This window comes from Prunus dulcis, chromosome 2, assembly GCF_902201215.1.
Source record: "Prunus dulcis chromosome 2, ALMONDv2, whole genome shotgun sequence".
Lineage (NCBI taxonomy): Eukaryota > Viridiplantae > Streptophyta > Magnoliopsida > Rosales > Rosaceae > Prunus > Prunus dulcis.
The window spans coordinates 21,984,907-22,003,256 of record NC_047651.1 but is presented as its reverse complement, the minus strand read 5'-3'; the positions used below and the strand labels follow the sequence as shown (position 1 = coordinate 22,003,256).

Sequence of the window (18,350 nt, the reverse complement as noted above, 5' to 3'; positions counted from 1 at the left end):
ATACATTCAGCAGGCTCATCCGGCCCAACACTAAACCAGAAATTTTAAAAAGAAAGAAAAAGCAAGCAGAAAAAAGAAGGGCACGTTCTACTTGTTCCTGTAGTCTTCGTTTTAGCCATTTACACCTCCAATCCAAGTCTGTCTCTCTGAGATCAGGTGCTAGCATCAGGTTAGTGGGTTTTTATTTTCCTTCCCAATCTCTAAAATGGCACTTGTATTTTATCAATTTCCCATAGCATTTGTAATTTGTAAGTTTAATATGTATTTCTCAATAACTGGGTTGTTCTTGGAATCATTTCTTCCATTGCAGCTGGCCGGGTTTATATTTAAGCTTTTACATCTTCAATCTGACTCGGGTATTCATGATTTTTATCTATTACGCATAGATTTACATGTGTTTTGAGCTTTACCGCTCTATTTGAGGGGATTCGATTTCCTAGGTTGCTAGGTTTTGCGTCCCATTGTTGGAAAGGCCAAGTTTGGTACTCTGGGGTTGTCCCATTTTTGGAAAAGGCTAAGGTACTGTTGTTTGTGGCAGAATGCTATTAGGTTTTATTTTTTCTGAATATTTTAGAATTGGTGTAAAATGTTGTTGTTTTCTGGGTCAACAGGCTGGTCATTGGAGCTTAGTTTTCAACTTATGAAAAAATCTCAATAACATAACCGATTCATCAAAGATCTAGTTAATAATCAGCCTGGAAGAGTTCATTTCAGTCCTATGTTTTAGATACTAAGGTCGTAGTCCTCACCGGAATTTTATATATTCTCCACATCAAGGTTAGGAAACTGAGAAAGCACAAACAAGTGCTCTATGATTCGCCTACATGGTCTAAATCTACTTAGGTATTGTAAGCAATGCGGAATTTTCATCTACAAATAGATGTGGACTCTTGCATAGCCATCAGTGAACAGCTGATGACTTGGCAGCTGCATTTAAACAATCATCCCTGGATACCTTCATACTCTTTGGTGCAGTTGCCCGTGTCCATTTACCAAAAAATGCAAATAGGACTGCATGTCTTTGAGACAATGGCAACTTCATTACAAATGTGAAATCAATTTCTCCGGAGAATCATTCTATGCTTTCATTTTCTGCTGCACAGAAAAAGTTGTTGAACTGTTCTCCTTTTTCTCATTTACGTATTAGATTGAAGAGGGGATCGGGAATGGGGATTAAATGCCTAAAACTCAGACGCATTTGTAGCTTATATGAAATAAGTTCTTCATTTTTCAGGTAAATGGGTTTGATGACACTACTTGAAGGCTTTCTGCTTCTTGCAAATGCACTAGCAATATTAAATGAGGACCGCTTCCTTGCGCCTAGAGGATGGAGCCTTGCAGAATTCTCAGTGGGCAGGACAAAGTCAGTCAAGGGACAGATTATAGGTCTCATTTACGCAACACAGTACTTGAGAGTTCCTCTCGTACTACTCAATACCGTCTGCATTGTTCTAAAATTGATATCTGGGTGATGCAAAATTAGGTAAGATAAAGATTTCTATGTTTAAGGGATAATATCCTCGCTTTTTTCTTATTTGCATTTGTTTGTTAAATATTGTAAGATTAGTACAAAGTTCTAAACCCACACTCTTTGTATTCTTCTGTTTTCCCCTAGTATCATAGTGTCCAAACAAACTTACTGTTGAGCTTTCGCTCAGGTGAGGTTTCTTTACTACTCTGTTGAAGTGTGTGTTAACTCTTAACATTTTTATCTGCACAGCCCTGAGCCAATATCTCCTGGTTTGATGTAGTATTATGCAGTTGATAATTCAATAGTATTTTGACAACATATGAAAATGCCATACTTTACGTTCACCCTACAATAATAAAGGCGACGGAACAAGTGAAAATTTGGTTAATTAGGAAAGTATGCATCTCATATCAATTATTCTACCAAGTAGCCACAACTGGTTGCAAAGTTGTTCTTACCTTTGTATTGTGCACAGGAATATTGTTAACACTTAGATTTAATGTTCAGTCTAATGGAACACTATTATATCTATGAGAGCATTCTTTCACTCGGGGTGGTCATCACCTTAGCTTGGCTAGGTTCTTTTCTGTCTGGGTAAAAACTGCTAATGTCATAATTTTATCCATAATGTCAATGAAATTATCTTTTCTTTCTGAATGGTTGCAGATTGTTCTGAAGATTCATCAAAGTGATATGGGAAATCTGCCAAATGGATCTCCGGTTTCTTGGAAGGCTGAAGCATTAGGTTGATTGATATTGTTTGATTGTTGTAATTTTGAAATAGCTCTTGCACCTCATTGTTCGGAAACTATTTGCCAACATATCAATTGTGCATTTTAACGTCATTCTCTGTCTCTCATCCTTCCTTGCCTTTCACTTTTCTATCTGTTAGCAATCAAAATTCCCTTAAAATTTATTCAAGGATATTGCTTCGAATGTGTTGACCTTTCCAAAATATTAACTGATAGCATTCCCCTTGTTCCTACTCTGATAAACCTTAAACAGTACATGGAGTAATTATCAAACATATAAACTAAGAGAAATTTTTTACTTTTTGGATGTGATAAAAGTTATCTTTATCCTATCAGTATAATATCGTATGCGTTAAGATGTCATGTATGCTACTTGACTCTGGAGGAAACAAATCTTCGAACAATTAAGCTATGCTATTAAATGCCTAAGCCTTCAACATAAGACGGGCCTAACTGCCAAACGTGAATGAAATACATTTTGTGGGATCAAACGAAAAAGGAAAACCTAACCTAATCATAGATCAGCAAATACATGGTAAGTTTTAGAATCTACTGCTATGAGCCTCAAGGCAGAGATTAAAGCTGCAACGGCCAAAAGGGCAAAGAAACCAACATTTAGCCAATGCCAGAGCTTTTGCGCTGAAGTGAGTGTGTCCTTCTTTGCCACCAGGTACATGTGGTTTGCAAGAATAAATGTGAGAGGGAATGTGCTGATGGCTCCCGTGAGGCTCATGAAATCTCCAAGGAATGGCAGAAGGGCTGAAACCAGTGTGTTAATGGCTAAGTAGCCACCTCTAACAGTAATTCTGAATGTTAAGTTCTGAATTTTCAGTGGACTTCCTTTAATACCAAACTTTGTGTCCAGATACTCATACATTGGACTTGCAAATATCTACAAGCAGCAATAAGAACAGGATATGAGATTTTCCGAAAGTAAAAGGTCGGGGGTTGAAAGAAAAAAAAAGAAAAAGACATACATGCAAAGCAATGACTGTTTGCAGGAAGGCAGCAATATTGGCCATTGCCTTCACCCAAATCGGCCCGTTGACATTGTTGAGCAAATAAGATGATGTTTTATTTCCATATGCCCAATACCCTACAAAACAAACGGCATACAGTGGCACAACTCCAGCTGTAAACTGAAAGTACAGAGCCTTCATCATGTTTTCAACAACTGGTTTCCTCACTGTAGCCTGTCACATAAACACAGCCAAACCGAAGTGAATTTGGAAAAATACACAATCATGAAGTTTCTCATCTAAGCAACCGAAAACTTTAAAGATTTTAATTCCAGGTACCTGTATCTCTGGTAGCATTCCTGTGTTGAATGCAAAGACCAGGCTAGCAGCCGCTCCGATTGTGGTAAATATTCTGCTTATTTTTGTCCCCGGGATGTCATAACTCCTGGCCGGTGCTTCAAGTCCTATAATAAAGCACTACAAATTCTTAATTTAAACTTTTTGAACAAGAAACTGGCATGTGCATGTTCCGAATTAAACTCAAAGCATGATAAATCCAGGCAATTTAAATAAAGAAAACAACTCTTGTTCAAGAAATATGATTCTTACCATCTTGAAGTGACAAGACGAATGCTATAACAATATATATCAAGCTGAAGACTGTTGAAAACCCCAGCCAAATCCTGAGAGCTGACAAGTGTGGTATCCCTATAGCAAATATTGCACAAACAACGCCAGAAATGGCAATAAAATGCGGAAGCTTCATGGCGTGGTCATCCTTGAACAGAACATACGCAGCCTACATGGCAAATGTAACGGCTACAAGTTTTAGGAAAATAAGACATAATCTATTCATATGCATAAAGTCCAATCTAAAGGAAACAAAAAGCCAGGAAACTAAAGGCAAAAGACTAATTGGATATAATATGCAAATGTGACAGAAAAATGCAAGCCCATGTCCTCATTTGATCTCACCTTGAGGGCCTGACCAGCCAAAATGATATATCCCGTGTTAATCATGAAAAGATTGACATATTGCAATCCCCATGTAAGTGAATAAGCTTTCTTGCCTGCAATCAAATAGCCCCATCAGGAAACAAAACAAGGAAACATAAGCCACAAAATAAGAAAGGTATATTCAAGAAATGAATCCAACCAATACATTTACTTTACCATATATAAATCCTGCAAGATCTCTGTATCTGATGTGCCTAACCCCACCATATTCATGGAGCTTAGCGATAAGAGCGTTTGCATAGAGTGATATTGCAGTGGCTAGAATTAGACCGATTACACCGCCTATCCAACCCAGAGGAATCATTACATTTCCAGAGTATCCCAGCACATACGCACTGTTGATACCGGTGGTGAGGACAAATCCCACTTGAAACCATGAATCTATGGAAACCAAAGAGGTAATATGAGCGCACAAACAATGAAAGCAATTTCAATATCGATGTCACTGCCACTGAGCTATTTGAAATCATTGAGCATTCGTTTATTACAAATCACAATTCAAAACAATAATTTCATGAATTCCAATTAGGAACCAAATAAACAAAATCAGAAAAACGATTCATTTCCCTATTGACAGCCTCAATTCCAGACAAAAACATTGCATGCATTCACTTTTCAATTCAAATACATTATGGGGTTTTGGAAATGATTAAAACCAACCATTACCACAATCATTTCCTCATCGACATTATTGAATTTTCAAAACAGAACAAACAAACATAAACCCAGGTGAAAAAACAGGGAGGTAAATGACATGAACAAACGAAACTAAAAAAATGAAAAGAAAACCTGTGCTAATCTGATGGGCGGTTTCTGGGATTTCGGCAGTTTCTTCCTCATGAAGCTTTCTAGAACCAGAATAGACTTCACTAGTAGCATCCATAGTCAACTCTTGATGTTCTCCTTGCCCCTCCAGTAGCCACAGCGTGCTCTGCTCTCCCTCCTCCTCCCCCTCTTCTTCTTCTTCTTCTTCCCAAATGTATGTCACAGCCAGCGTAGCCCTAACCTTCCCTTCGTCCTCGCCTATTTATAGGTGCCTCAGCTGGAAACAAGCATAGAATTCCTTTCAGCCAGCAATAAGGAGGCACCCAATTTAGAAAATTATTAAAAAGTTGCAATCTTTTCACAAATTACGCTCGTAAAACAAACAACATCATACGTGTTAAATACACTCACTCCTTCTTCCTTTCCTTTTTCTTCTCGTTGACCTCACCACTCGCATCGCTTTGCTGCTTTGTTGGAGGCGCGTGTCAGATTTTTGTGCATTTCGAAGACTCTTAAATTCTCATCCCGTGGGGTTCGTTATACATTTTTCCCGTCTTAAAGTTGTCGCCAACTGCCTTCTCTGGGCAGAGTGCACCAATTTTGACCATTCACTGTCATATTCAGTGTCTTTCTGCAATTGGGTTCTTTTTGGAATGTGGATCTTTAAGTTGGTTATTGATCTAACGGATCAGAAAGCGCCACGTATTGTAGGTGTAAATTATCGTATTTACTCATAATTATTGGCACGTTTTGGTGTTGAATCTCTCTAAGATTTTTATTTTTGTTTATTCGAACTTCACGATATCTTAATATCTTAAAATCGATGGGCCACCAACCCACCGACTGTTTTGACTTGTTGATGTCTTTAATTATTCCTTAATTTATTCCAATTTGTACGCATATGAGATCACTCAACCATTTTTTCTTAATTTGCAACATCATGAAACATGAATTGTATGGTAAAAATTGAAACTTCTACCATTACCGGCCGCCATATCTCTGCCTACATGAGAAAACAGGCCGGCGTCACGCCATGGTTGCTGGTGGCCGGCCCTCTGTCTCGCATCGCACTTGTAGGATTCCGGAACAGAAGGAGGGGTACTTTAAGACACAAAAAGTTAATACTTTTCTATAGATATAGAAAACACTCTATGCAAATGCAAGAATGCATATGCTTCAAAGCACCTTCAAATAATTGTACGGTGCGTTTTAGACTAATGAGTGAGAATAGTATGCCACTCATTTGACACTTTTGGAATTTTTATACAGTCAGTGATATATTTGTTTTTCAGGAATATATTGGATGTGCAAGTGACTTGTAATCTTTACATTTGAGGTTATGGGTTCGATTTCTCCGTCTCTCGAATATGCTTCTATAAAACCAACATAAAAATAATTGAATGTTATTCACAATGATTAGATGGATACAGAATCTCAAATCAAGAGTAATGGTGGGATTTTTTTATTATTAAACTATCTTTTTGACTGAAAATGACAGATAATAATGGTGGGTTAGTGACCATGAGAATAATTTCAGAGCAAATCCATATTCATGGATTCCCAGAAATTGCGTAGGATTGGGCAATATAAAGAAAAGACGTCGCACTGAAACCCACTAGGGCAAGTTATCTATCTTTCTTTCTTTTATTTGCTACCACTAAACCTTGGTGCCTTAATAAGGCTGCTTTTATAATTTCACTTTCCACTTATTTATTAGGTTTTGGTGACTGATAAAGTGATGCCATTGCTTCAAAGCTATGATATTTTTGGTTCTCTGTGATAAAGAATTAGAAAAGAAGATGTCTTCATGCACTTTTTCTAAAAGCTTTCCACACATAAAGTCAGTCATTCATATCAAGTCCCCAGTGCGCTTACAAAATTCATACTAACTACATATTGATTGAAGCAGATCCATAGCTAGTTGATGAGAGGCCCAGAGCCAATAACAACCCTCTCAGTTCGTAAGCCTACTTGGAATATAAAATGGCTCCTGACTTGCCAGACCAAGACATCCAGTCTAGCATTCATCAAGAACAACATTGTTGTAGAAAACTCAATCCCAGAGTCAGAGAGGGTATCCTACACCATGCCACTAAACCAATTTGGCATGGTTTTTAAAGAGGCTCATAATATCTTCTTCCCCAAGTTTCAAAATCCAAATTGTCCAATGTTTTAACCGGCAAACAGACACTGACAACAATACATCTCATTGACATGAGCAGAACCTTCAAATTCTTTATTAATGGAACCATACAATGGGGAGCAAAGCTATGTCATTCAAATTAATGTATCGATTTGAAAGTAGAATGTAGCATGGCTATCGACAATGAAAGGGTCTTACAACAAGCTAAGGGTAATGCTGAGGAAGTTCCTACGAACTCTCCCCATAATGCTAATTAGACTAAGGTGAAGAAGGGGAAGGTGAGGAGACAGGGCCATCCTTGAATCTATACCTAGCCTACCATATCGAAAATTTTGTTAACTCTCTATTTCATTTCTTGAATGAGGTTCTACAAAAGTTAACAATAAAGAACCCTTCAGCTAAAAAGGAAAAACAAAAATCAGCAGGCTCGTCACTTGTGTTCCTTCTACTGAGATAACTTCCTTATGAGAGGACAATCACATAAAATCTACTATAGAAACAATATAGCCTTTCAAACTGGTAATGCAAATAATAAAATTTTCATGCTACATTGCACAAAATTGAGCTACATATAGTGCCTGAAAAAGACAGAGCCATATATATACACGACATATTTGATCATCAGAGCTGATTGATCAAAGCTGACTATCTAAATGCACAACCATAACAACAGAATTCATTACATTTGTTCGTTACAACTTGCAACAACATTAGCAACACACATTCAAAGCAAAAGGTGGCACCTTTATATGCTCTACATCTTGACACTATCGGCATCCTTCTCTACAACTACATTGATCTTCTCATACCTGAAATCCACAGGCTTCACAGGAAACTCAGCAGGGAACACCGTGTGCCTACTAATGATAATAGCCCACAAAAACAGCACCATAAAAGCCACCAATGCTCCACAACCAGTCACGAAAATCATCCCAGCAAGAACTGTCAATGGACAAACACGCCGCTTATGCACACTCAAATGCTCACCATGCTCATCCAAATATCCCCTTGGATTCACTGGAAGAGAATGCATTGAATTTGGATTGTTTCTTAGCCTAAATGACCATGAATACACACTGCTAATCTGCGACGAATTGCCATTCGAATTTGAAGAGCTAATACCTACATACACATCCTCATTTTTCCACATTCCCAACAAATCAATTCCGTATGCCGTAATCGGATTGTAAGGCCTTGGTTCACCCAATTTACTTAGCCTAATTTCCAATCTTTTCGAACTAGCAACATAATCAATCCAAGATTTCAACTTTTCTCCACTGTTAAGCTCTAAATTCAATGAAGAAACATTACCAACAGTGAGAGATACAAAGCTACCCACATCGACCCCTATATGATTGGCATTTAAATCGTTTACATTTCCATTCATTTCAGTGTCAAATTCAATACCCAGAAATCGATTCTCACCGTTAAGCCCAAACGGGCCCTTACCAGAGAATGTGGACCCAAAATCTTTGGGAGCCAAAACCAGTAAAAGGCCATCGCCACTGCCAGGCGTCATCGAGAAGGTGAATTCCGTGGAAAACGACGTCGGGCTGCTGAGATTGGCATCGAGAAATTTGAAGGGCTTCTGGCGAAGTAGAAGACCGGAGCTTGAGACCGATGGCCGGGTAATGTTGACATAGGAGCCAGCGTCTACGGGCTCGGCGTCGCCGAAGAGAGCAATTTCGGAATCAAAGTTGGGGTTGTTGTTTAGGGATTTGAGTGATGAAGAGGAAATGGGTTGTAGGGTCAGGAAATAGAACGAAGACAGGAGGAAAATCAAGGGGAAATTGCAGCTGAAAATGATGAATTTCGCCATGATATTTGCAGAAACCGAGTCTTCGTCCACTTCCCGAATCAAAGCGGATTCACCATTTCCCTATTTATTTCATCAAGAAAACTATTTTTCTATATATGGTACGCATTTCCCATTATCCTTTGCCCAAAAATAGTAAGAAACAAAGAATTCGCAACATATATAGGAGTAACGACGTCGTATCGCCTCCACACCCCGATCTTTCAAAAAGCACGAGTCAAAAGTCATGACCATTGGTTTTTTTTTGGTCAATTTCACCCTAATGTTTTTTTTAAAATTTTCTAATTTTAAAATTGCATTCATAATTCAGGCAAAAAAAAAAATCACTAACCACAAAGGACAATTACAATAATGGAGTGATCTAACATCAAAATTAAGACAATTTTGTGCACCTCCACTAGCAATCACACAAGATCGAAGAAACACTAGTATAGGCATCTCAACTAAAATTGCAAACTTTACAAAAAAAGATATGAACCTTGAAAAACCCAAATCATAGCAATACAAATAAAACTCTCACAAAAGAGATGAGAACTACACAGAAAACTCAAAAAATCTTTGTGACTTATTCCAAATATGAAGAAATCACAAAAAGGATGGTTGTATAGATCCTACAACGAAATGTAGGTGGAGATTCGATGCCGAGACGCATCTGCCTATGATGAGTGAAGGAAAATCATAACAAAACAAAGACAAATAGGGAAAACTTTCTGTTTGTGAAAATGGGGAAAGAGAGGAGAATGGAGGAATGGAGAAGAGGAGAAGGGAGGAAAGAACAGTGATGTCCTCCCTTTCAAAGTGAAAACGCCTCTAGAGTGTTTTTTGAGAAAGTGGAGGTTAGGGTTTTTGGAGTGAGTTTTGTTTTGTTTTTAATTTTTTATTTAATAATAAGTTTTTTTTACTATTTTATCCCTATTACATTAATGTGTAGTCCATTAACATTTTAGTAAATGAATGGTATTTTTTGGGTTTCTGAAATTTTTACCGTTTGATGCCTCTGTCTAAATAGATTATTATATTTTGAATTGATTTATAATAGGTATGGGCACGGTCAAAATAGTTTCGGAAGAATATAACTTTTTTATTTTATGAAAGGGAGAATACAACATAATATAAATAAACTTTCCATTGTCTTCCCTGAAAAAGATGGAAGTTTGATAACAACTTAAGGCAATGGTCAACTTTATACACATCTCAATCAAATTCCCCAAATAATGAGGAAAAAAAAAAAAATCAAATAAAATCCTGCAGATCCCCAATACATGGCTGAAAATTGTGTTTCACAAAGCGCAATATTAAAAAGAGAAAAGAGATGGAAGAAATTGGAGTGTACGGATTTGAATCTGGAGGCAAGTCAAGCGTTTTGGGCCCCTCTGCAGTCTGCAGAGCAAGGAGCATCCAATTCCTTTCTGATCGCTTGCAAAGAAAAATTCATGCACTCTGGTTTTCTTTTGGCAGTTTGTGTCCTTGACAAAGCTTTGTGTAGTGATAGAGGGAGACAATTGGAGTACATATCTTACAATTGAAGATAATTTGTGCATGCACTCTGGTGGTGCCCCAACAATTCTTCCTCTGCTTGGACCCCATGAGCCCATTTGATTTGAATATTGATCACCCTATTCGTTTTAGTGAAAAATCAGATCATTACTATTAACTAACATAATGATGATCAATAATCACAGCGTAGACCGCGCATATTCTAGTAGAAAATTGCTGATTTTCCCTAACTTTGCTTAGATTTAGGAAGCTTCTGCAATGATGGAATTCTTTTATGCTTTTTTGCATAATTGACAAAACTCAACATGAGGCTCCTTACAATTTACACATAGTAAATTCTATACACATGTTGTGAGAGAAATGTATGTAATCGACGCATACGTATTTTAAGTACATCTAGTCAATTAATAATAATTAATTAAGGAAAGTGAGATGGTGGAAGGTTGTGGCCATGTGACAAAAGGGTGGTGGGAGAGTGTTAGGCATATGTATGAGGTATAACAAAATGACCCTTTATTTCAAATGAGAGAGCAATGGCTAATTAAGAGGACTTTTTCTTGATTAAGGTCTCATCACATGTGTGTGATGCCTTTGCCTTTGCCTTTGGCCTCGGTACACTCAATGCGAGGCCCAGAGTAGTGGGAGAAAAAAAGGAAGTCTCTCTAAGTTTATATATATATATATATATCTCATCTTCCACTGCCTTGGATTCTAATTAAAGTCTTCAAAAGCATGTGATTTGGAGACTTGACTTTGGGCCATAGCAATGTGTGGCCATGTTAGCTAGTCTGTTCTGTTGCGACAAGCATAAAATAGAGTCAGCAAAACTTGGTTCATGCTAAATGAAAATGGATCCCGAGCCTCTTCCACCAATGCTAAATACAGAGGTAATTAGTCTCATACTATTTCTATGATAAAGTTACCTTTATAGAAGGTCAAAAAATTGAAAACAATCAAATTGCTGAGACGCACGCAATCATCAAAAGTTTCAGAAAATGGGGTAAATTGTAACCCAAGACACATGTAGAAATTATTATCATATCGCACTGTTTTAGTTGCAATGTTCACCTAGCTAGCTAGCTAGCTTCCACTAATTATCCGTTAATCATGACTCATGAACACGAACATCAAAACTTTACTACAAATTTTTAATATGCAACCTTCTTTTATGTTTCGCTTTATACAGGTGTTTGAGTAAAAAAGTTGCAAAAGATCCTTCTGGTTTAATAAAACTCACCTGCATATACATGTTGCTTGAGAAAATGGATACTGACTGCAGAATTTAACATTCGTATATCTTCACCATAGATATGTAATCTATTATTAATTTCCTTGGGTTGGGTTTTAACCTATCGTTGTTGACAAGCACATACACACTCACACACCGTATGCAAATAAAATTAACATCCATGACAACTACAAAGAAGGAGATTAAGATTTCTGGGTTTTAGCGCCCAGATGCATCCCCAGGGAAATCAGATCCAACGTGTTCATATACCAAAAATTACATGAATTTATGCACAACTTAAGGAATCTTAAACATATATCACAATAAGAGATTGCATCAACATGAATTTACCACTATCAAAGTATATACGTACCTTCAAATTAAAATTACTAGCCCAAGGACAACACAAATCAGTTTACAAACCAAACTAGACTTGAATGTTTGAGGTGCATGTTTTTTTTTTCTTCATGTTCTTGCCAAGCAAAAAGCTATAGCTAGACTGGAATATTTGAGGCAAAGCTAATGAAAACATTCAAATGTTGGTTCTTGATGAAACTATGAGGTTTGAAAGCTAAAACAAAAAACCGAAAAGAAAACATGTATGTCTGGAAATAAGAGAGATTAATCATGCATAGAATATATATAGGTAAGTTTGAATTACCTCAAAGGGAAGGAATCAGGGAGTTAATTGGATGAACTCCTTGATTATCTATAGTTGTTGATGCTCATGATATATATCTCTAAAAGTTTGAAGCTGCCAAAGGAGATATCCAAAGGGATAGCATGATCCAAATTAAACCATGGAAGAGATAGCTAGTTGGGATCAATGCGATCCCTTTGGATGCTTCCTCTAGTTGCAGTATATATGAAACCAACTCAACACTAATTTCTTCCTTCAAATCTCTCTCTCTCTCTCTCTCTCTCTCTCTCGTGGAGAGGAAAGTGGAGTTTGAGGGAGCCTTCAATATAAGGGGAGAAGAGGGAGTGAGTGCTGTAACAATGACCATTACTTCTCTTTTTTGTGCCATTTTTTTTTTTAATAACCTCTTCATCTTCCATGTTACTATTCATTGTTATTTATTTATGAAATTAATCATGAGGAAATGTTGAATTTCCCAAGATATTTATATAATTGTAGACCCCATTCTCAAATAAACCAGACATATGGAAAAGGTTATAAATTGTGTGTCAACAAGTTGGTACAATAGTATTAAATTTGTAGTTTTATTTCTCATATATTCTCCTCATCTAAATCAAGGTCTGTGGTCCAACCATGTTCCCTCTCACACCAAACTCTTTATATATATATATATATATATATATATATAGCTTTCTTTCACAGAGTATTACATTCTCATTAATTTATTATTAATTAATATCTAATATATATTCCAAATATCTGTCAACGATAGGACCCTATGATTGAATCTGAAATTAATACGTATTAGCTAGTGGGATCCACAAGTAATTTAGAAATTTCATAACATTAAATTAATTATGTGGTTCATCAAGATATATAATTAATCAAGGTCCACACTCCACATCTTTGTTTTAATTGTCAAATGCAATTCATTAAACTAACAAATAATCCATCAGTTTCATTAGACGGACAAATTAGATCTGTCTGCCTAGCATTTCCTCTTTAAAATAGCTACAACGTTTACAACAAAGAGGAGAAGTTACGTCGTTTTACTTAGAGGTTGGAAAATCTAGTCCAATCAAGTTTCTTTCTATCTAGTGCCAATTAAAAAGGAACATTTACCTACCAAAAAGGAAATGATCAGATTATAAAAGCGAAAAGGGAGGTCGGTCTATTCTTCTTATCTTTCTTTTTTTGTTCACACATATCACCAACGTGAGAGTGTTATGGAGATTTAAACATGAGATCACTAATCTATAAATTAATGTATTTTTTCACTAGACTAGACTAGACCAGACCTCGTTGGCGGTGGACTATTCATTTTTCTTATATTTCCTTCGTACACCAAAGGGGAGGAGGACCATTACTATTAAGAGCTATATATAAATGATGCACATGCACATGGATAGGCACCACAAAAATAGGGTATCAATCTTACCAACATGATTAGTTTCCCAGCCGCGCACTCACCACAAAAATAAGGCCATCAGTTTTAAATAATAATTAAGTAAATGTTGGATAAAAAATAAAAAGTAAAAAGACGAGAAGTAAATGAAGTCGGATATTGAATTTTACATGTTACCCCCCCATTAGTATTGTGCATAATATTAATATAATATGTGTGTATGTGATGTGTTTATTTTATTTTATTTTGGTCAACAACAAAACAAACAACATATGTGTGTTTATTGGATTTTACCTTTTTCCTGAATCTGGCAACCTTTTAAAAACTCCCCATTTCTTGTTAGTTGATAGTTCCTAACGAGAAAGTAAGAAACTGGTTCCATACCAATGACTTGTCATTACTTCACCGTCCAAATACATACCTGAAAGGGGAAACTAACATCATTCCAGTGCTTGCTAAAACATGGTGCTGCTTCTCGAGAAGTCATCTCAGCCGTTCAAAACGTAAGGGCCACATCAGGATTGCTTAGTTGACCACTCCAAGATCATGATGGATGGTGCTAGATCTTGTCCACACTGATGAAGCATGGATGGACCACGGCCACAGAGCAGGCTTTGTCCATGGTGCTCTCAAGACCCTACCACCATGCACATATTTACCTTCCCGCACATAAATGTGTAGTGGGGTAATTTGTGTGGTTGGCTTATACTGTCTGATGTGATTTCAAAATAGGGTTTGGTTCACCTCCGACGACAGATGTCCCTTATTACAGGAACAAATAAATTATTTTCTCTCAGGCATTGTTGGAGCAACAGGACCTTGAATGAAAGCCAGCTGCCAATTGGTATTTGGCATGTTGCTGCCCTATATAATGTTTCATGTCTTCATCTCCCACTTAGTGCCAACATCTCCCACTCACATTTTTTATTTTTATTTTTCCTTGTTGAATTAGATTCATTTCATGGGATTTTGGGTACTAAGTTTAATATGCCGCGCGGTTAGGAACTTTAATTGGAGTTATTTAAAATCATCTCTTGGGGTGGTCCTACATTCAACTATTTCTTTTATACTATTTGTTGGGTGTGGGAGGTTTGGACCACAAGCATTGGCACCATTATGAATACCCAAGATGAGAAAAAAAAAACTCTGCATTCCCATCCATCAACTTGTATGAATGCTCAAGGACAAGAACATAGATCAAGACATGTGGTCTGGGTACTGTAGATCAAAAAAGATTTTCTAACTTTCCCCTTCTGAATTACCTGTATATGCTACCCCAAAGATTATTGTCTTGTATTATTATTAGAAAGCTAGAAAAATCAACTGGAATTCCATTCCACGTGACAAAAGCTGAGTCGGTGCGCAACAAATATATGATTTGATGATGTAGTGTCAACTTCTTTAACCTAATTTCTGCAAACACGACATCATCCAAGACCCAGAAACAAAAAAAGTTAAACCAAAATTTAAATGCTGCTCATCTGAATCCCATCTGAAAGGCTATATATATAGCTTGCTAGGGTTCCACAGGCTATATATATATATATATATATATATATTCCATTGTCATGCTACAGCTATGTAGCAGGTGGCTAGCTACAATATAAACAATATTGGGTTTAATTTTCAGACGTACACACACCTGTTTGTTTGTTTTCTGACGATAGCCATAGCTATAGTATATCTAGATCTCTCCACATGGATTTTGAATGTCACATGGATTGCATTAGGTTAGGAGGGTCTTTAACATAAAGGATAGATCAATCAGTGCTTAGGACACCATCCATGCCCCATCTCTGCCCCTGACCCAACTTGTTTGGCATCAAAGTCAATAGCGCTTTCAATCTGGTTCTGTGGGACTTCGATTTCCTAGAGACAGCGTCTGGTACGGAATTAGGGTTTTGGACCCTCACATGCAGACGATTATATAAACTTCATTATTAGAATTAATATATTTGCTGGCTGCTGGGAACGGACGTGATGAATTTCAAACTTTGGAGTGGCTGGCTCTCTAGCTGGCTAGCTGTCACATTGGATCCCTTTTTCTCATCTTAATGTGTTTAGCATGCCTCTCATTTTTCTGCAATACCTTCTTCTCTGCTAAATTAGAAAGTTCCACCTGATATTATGGTATTTGATGTGTAGAGTCTTCTCATCTGCAGACTGCAGCTGTGGAAAAAAATAGAGTGTATATAATCAGAATGTGACGACAGATAATAAACAAAATTAAAAAAAATAGTAAATTTGGCTTACCCCTTCCAAATTGAATTTTCCTTTAACTGTAACTCATCACATTTTGTTCCTATTAATAAAACCCATTTTTTATAAATAAAAACCCATGACTAGGATCCAACTCATCAAAATACCTTATCACGTTCAAGATCTAATTTATTCTAATTTTTAGATGACCAAAATACCCCCACATCTTTGCAATTGTTGTTTTCTCCGTTGATTGTTCTGAACCCTACTTTGAACATATTTGATGCTATTCAATTGTCATTAATATTCAAATAGTTTTTTTTTTTTTTTTTTTTTTTGTGTTGAAATGAAACGATGATATATTATTAATCATTATTGATGCTAGGAAATGATTACATTTGATTAGAAACTAAAACATCAAATGGTGTTTTAAATTAGCTTAAATTTAGGAAATTTTTAGGGTCAGTTTTAAGTAAGTCACGTTTTGGGCCTATTTGAATCTTGAAGAAACATTCAACATACCTATCACGTTTTTAGCATAAACTAATTTACCTATTTCTTATGAATAATCTACCCTTTTTTTTTTTTTTAAATGAATAATCTACCTATAATCTACATACCAATTTTTGTGTGAATAATCTACCTATTTTAAAATATATATATAAATCACGTTCCTTTAAGTTAACTTTATTAACTGAGTGGAAAATTTGTAGGATTAATCTGTTATAAAATAATTTATGGATTTGTTTTTGTCTACATTTTATGGATTTGATGAATATTGCTATGCTAGAAATAAGGGAGTATTAATTAGAAATTAAGGAGTTAATGACATGCTTCAAAATATAAAGGTAAATGACATATAGTGTAATTTAGTTAATAATACTTGGACATATCTATCTTACATGGCAACGTATTTCAAATTTCGGTTTTAGTTAGAGGTTTAATAATATTGTAGGTGGATTTATGTTTGGGATATAAGAGTTGTAAGGACCTAATATTGGCTTCACATAAATTCTCAATCAGGATATGTATTGTTTGTTTAGATCAAAAGTTAAATCCACTCATATTCACACAATTGTTCTCCACCACCACACAGCGTCATGAGGTGAACATCTGAGTCACGTCGAGGAGACGGAGCACCAGAAATTCCAGCCCTCTAAATCCTCGTCACAAATTCATTTGTAGGGCATTTGTGTCGGCCTAGAAAAAGGTCATTATTCCGAGATATATCTTTGGTCTTTGGTGATACATGCACATGCTTTTGATGCAGTACTAGTATATATGTATGCATCCTTTTGAGTTTGCAGACCTATATTTAGCAGAGCAGGTAACTTGGGTTGGTCGGTCCATTCACTTTGAATTGTTGGATAACATGCACATCTTAGTTTGGTGTTCGATCGTCATTGTCATCATCTTGCTTCGGCCATTGATGTTGCATGCTTTGCCTTTTCTTCTTCTCTCTAGCTTTGAGAAAAATATATGCTTCTGTTTCTTTCCATATCGAAAAAGGGTTGCAATAAAAATAGGTAAAGCAAGTTTTTGAATTGTAAAATCAGTGTCCTGGCCGAAAGAGGGTCCATGTGATGAGTCTAGTGGCAATCGAATAGATGCTCTTCTTTCATTGGCAAAGTTGGCACCCAATATGCGATTGACCACATGGAATGGAACAAATCTTTTATTATTTTGAACACATGCATGACCAAGTGTAAGAACTTTTAGCTACTAATTAATATAAACAGTTTTTCTTCAAAGTCGGTACGTTATTATTGTGCAAACGCTATTGTAAATATGGATAAAAGTAAGGAGAAATAGTAAAAAAAATACATGACATTCACATATAGTAATAATGGGTGGATGTCTGTATAAGATAAAATCTGTTAATATAAATATGTAAATTGAAATATAAATGTCACAAGTTTTTTAAATGAAAGGCACTGATTGATGCAAGAATTTTATAGTGCGGGCTTTATTTATCGTCTTTAGGTGAGATCATATCTCTTAATCGTTGTATTAGACTAACCAATTTGATCTAACAGATAAGAGATAGAACCTCACCTAAGAATCATATATAAGGCCCTCATTATAGAATGACCCATAATTGATGTTGCATGTGGGCAACATATAAAAACCAAACAAGAGAGTAGGCCAAGAGCTCATATAAATTATGGGCCTGGGACACGGCCCCAAACTTGGGTCCAATATGGGGCTGGAGCACCCCCAACAGAAATCAAATGGGTTGGATTGGTTCCCTCAATATATTTTCAGTGTTCTAGCCAACCCAAATGGGTTGGATTGGTTCAGTTTGACTGGGTTTTTGCCTACCCCTGACTCCCTAATTGTGTCCAAAATAACTTGGTCACGGTATATTGTATTGAACGTTCCTCTAACATTTGTTTATTAAAAATTGCTAACCTTGGTCAATATAAATCTTTAATGATTATCTGAATTTGACTTGAAT

General features: G+C 36.4%; 3 protein-coding genes and 1 long non-coding RNA gene across 6 annotated transcripts; 1 reads left to right on the top strand and 3 right to left on the bottom strand.

Annotated features, from left to right (window-relative positions):
• The first annotated feature begins 35 nt into the window (after positions 1–35).
• On the top strand, positions 36–2,332 carry LOC117618925 (immediate early response 3-interacting protein 1-like). The gene is made up of 3 exons (XM_034348701.1): positions 36–169; positions 1,235–1,483; positions 2,138–2,332. The coding sequence occupies exon 2, from the start codon at positions 1,239–1,241 to the stop codon at positions 1,470–1,472; it is 234 nt and encodes a 77-aa protein (XP_034204592.1). The 5' UTR covers positions 36–169; positions 1,235–1,238; the 3' UTR covers positions 1,473–1,483; positions 2,138–2,332.
• A 271-nt stretch (positions 2,333–2,603) lies between these two features.
• On the bottom strand, positions 2,604–5,576 carry LOC117620106 (proline transporter 1). 3 transcript variants are annotated; one of them, XM_034350217.1, is made up of 8 exons: positions 5,359–5,576; positions 4,989–5,241; positions 4,356–4,580; positions 4,158–4,252; positions 3,792–3,981; positions 3,522–3,646; positions 3,201–3,416; positions 2,604–3,115 (listed from the first exon to the last, which is right to left on the bottom strand). In XM_034350217.1, the coding sequence occupies exons 2-8, from the start codon at positions 5,080–5,082 to the stop codon at positions 2,738–2,740; spliced, it is 1,323 nt and encodes a 440-aa protein (XP_034206108.1). In that variant the 5' UTR covers positions 5,083–5,241; positions 5,359–5,576; the 3' UTR covers positions 2,604–2,737. The 3 variants fall into 3 exon arrangements, with proteins under 3 accessions (XP_034206108.1, XP_034206106.1, XP_034206107.1); XM_034350215.1 differs by having other exon boundaries at positions 4,989–5,262; positions 5,376–5,576; XM_034350216.1 differs by having other exon boundaries at positions 5,376–5,576.
• Positions 5,577–7,611: 2,035 nt separating this feature from the next.
• On the bottom strand, positions 7,612–9,038 carry LOC117620185 (L-type lectin-domain containing receptor kinase VIII.1-like). The gene has a single exon (XM_034350323.1). The coding sequence runs from the start codon at positions 8,924–8,926 to the stop codon at positions 7,862–7,864; it is 1,065 nt and encodes a 354-aa protein (XP_034206214.1). The 5' UTR covers positions 8,927–9,038; the 3' UTR covers positions 7,612–7,861.
• A 945-nt stretch (positions 9,039–9,983) lies between these two features.
• On the bottom strand, positions 9,984–12,572 carry LOC117619454. Its single transcript, XR_004584569.1, has 2 exons — positions 12,310–12,572; positions 9,984–10,539 (listed from the first exon to the last, which is right to left on the bottom strand). It is a non-coding gene; the product is annotated as an uncharacterized LOC117619454 (long non-coding RNA).
• Positions 12,573–18,350: the final 5,778 nt, after the last annotated feature.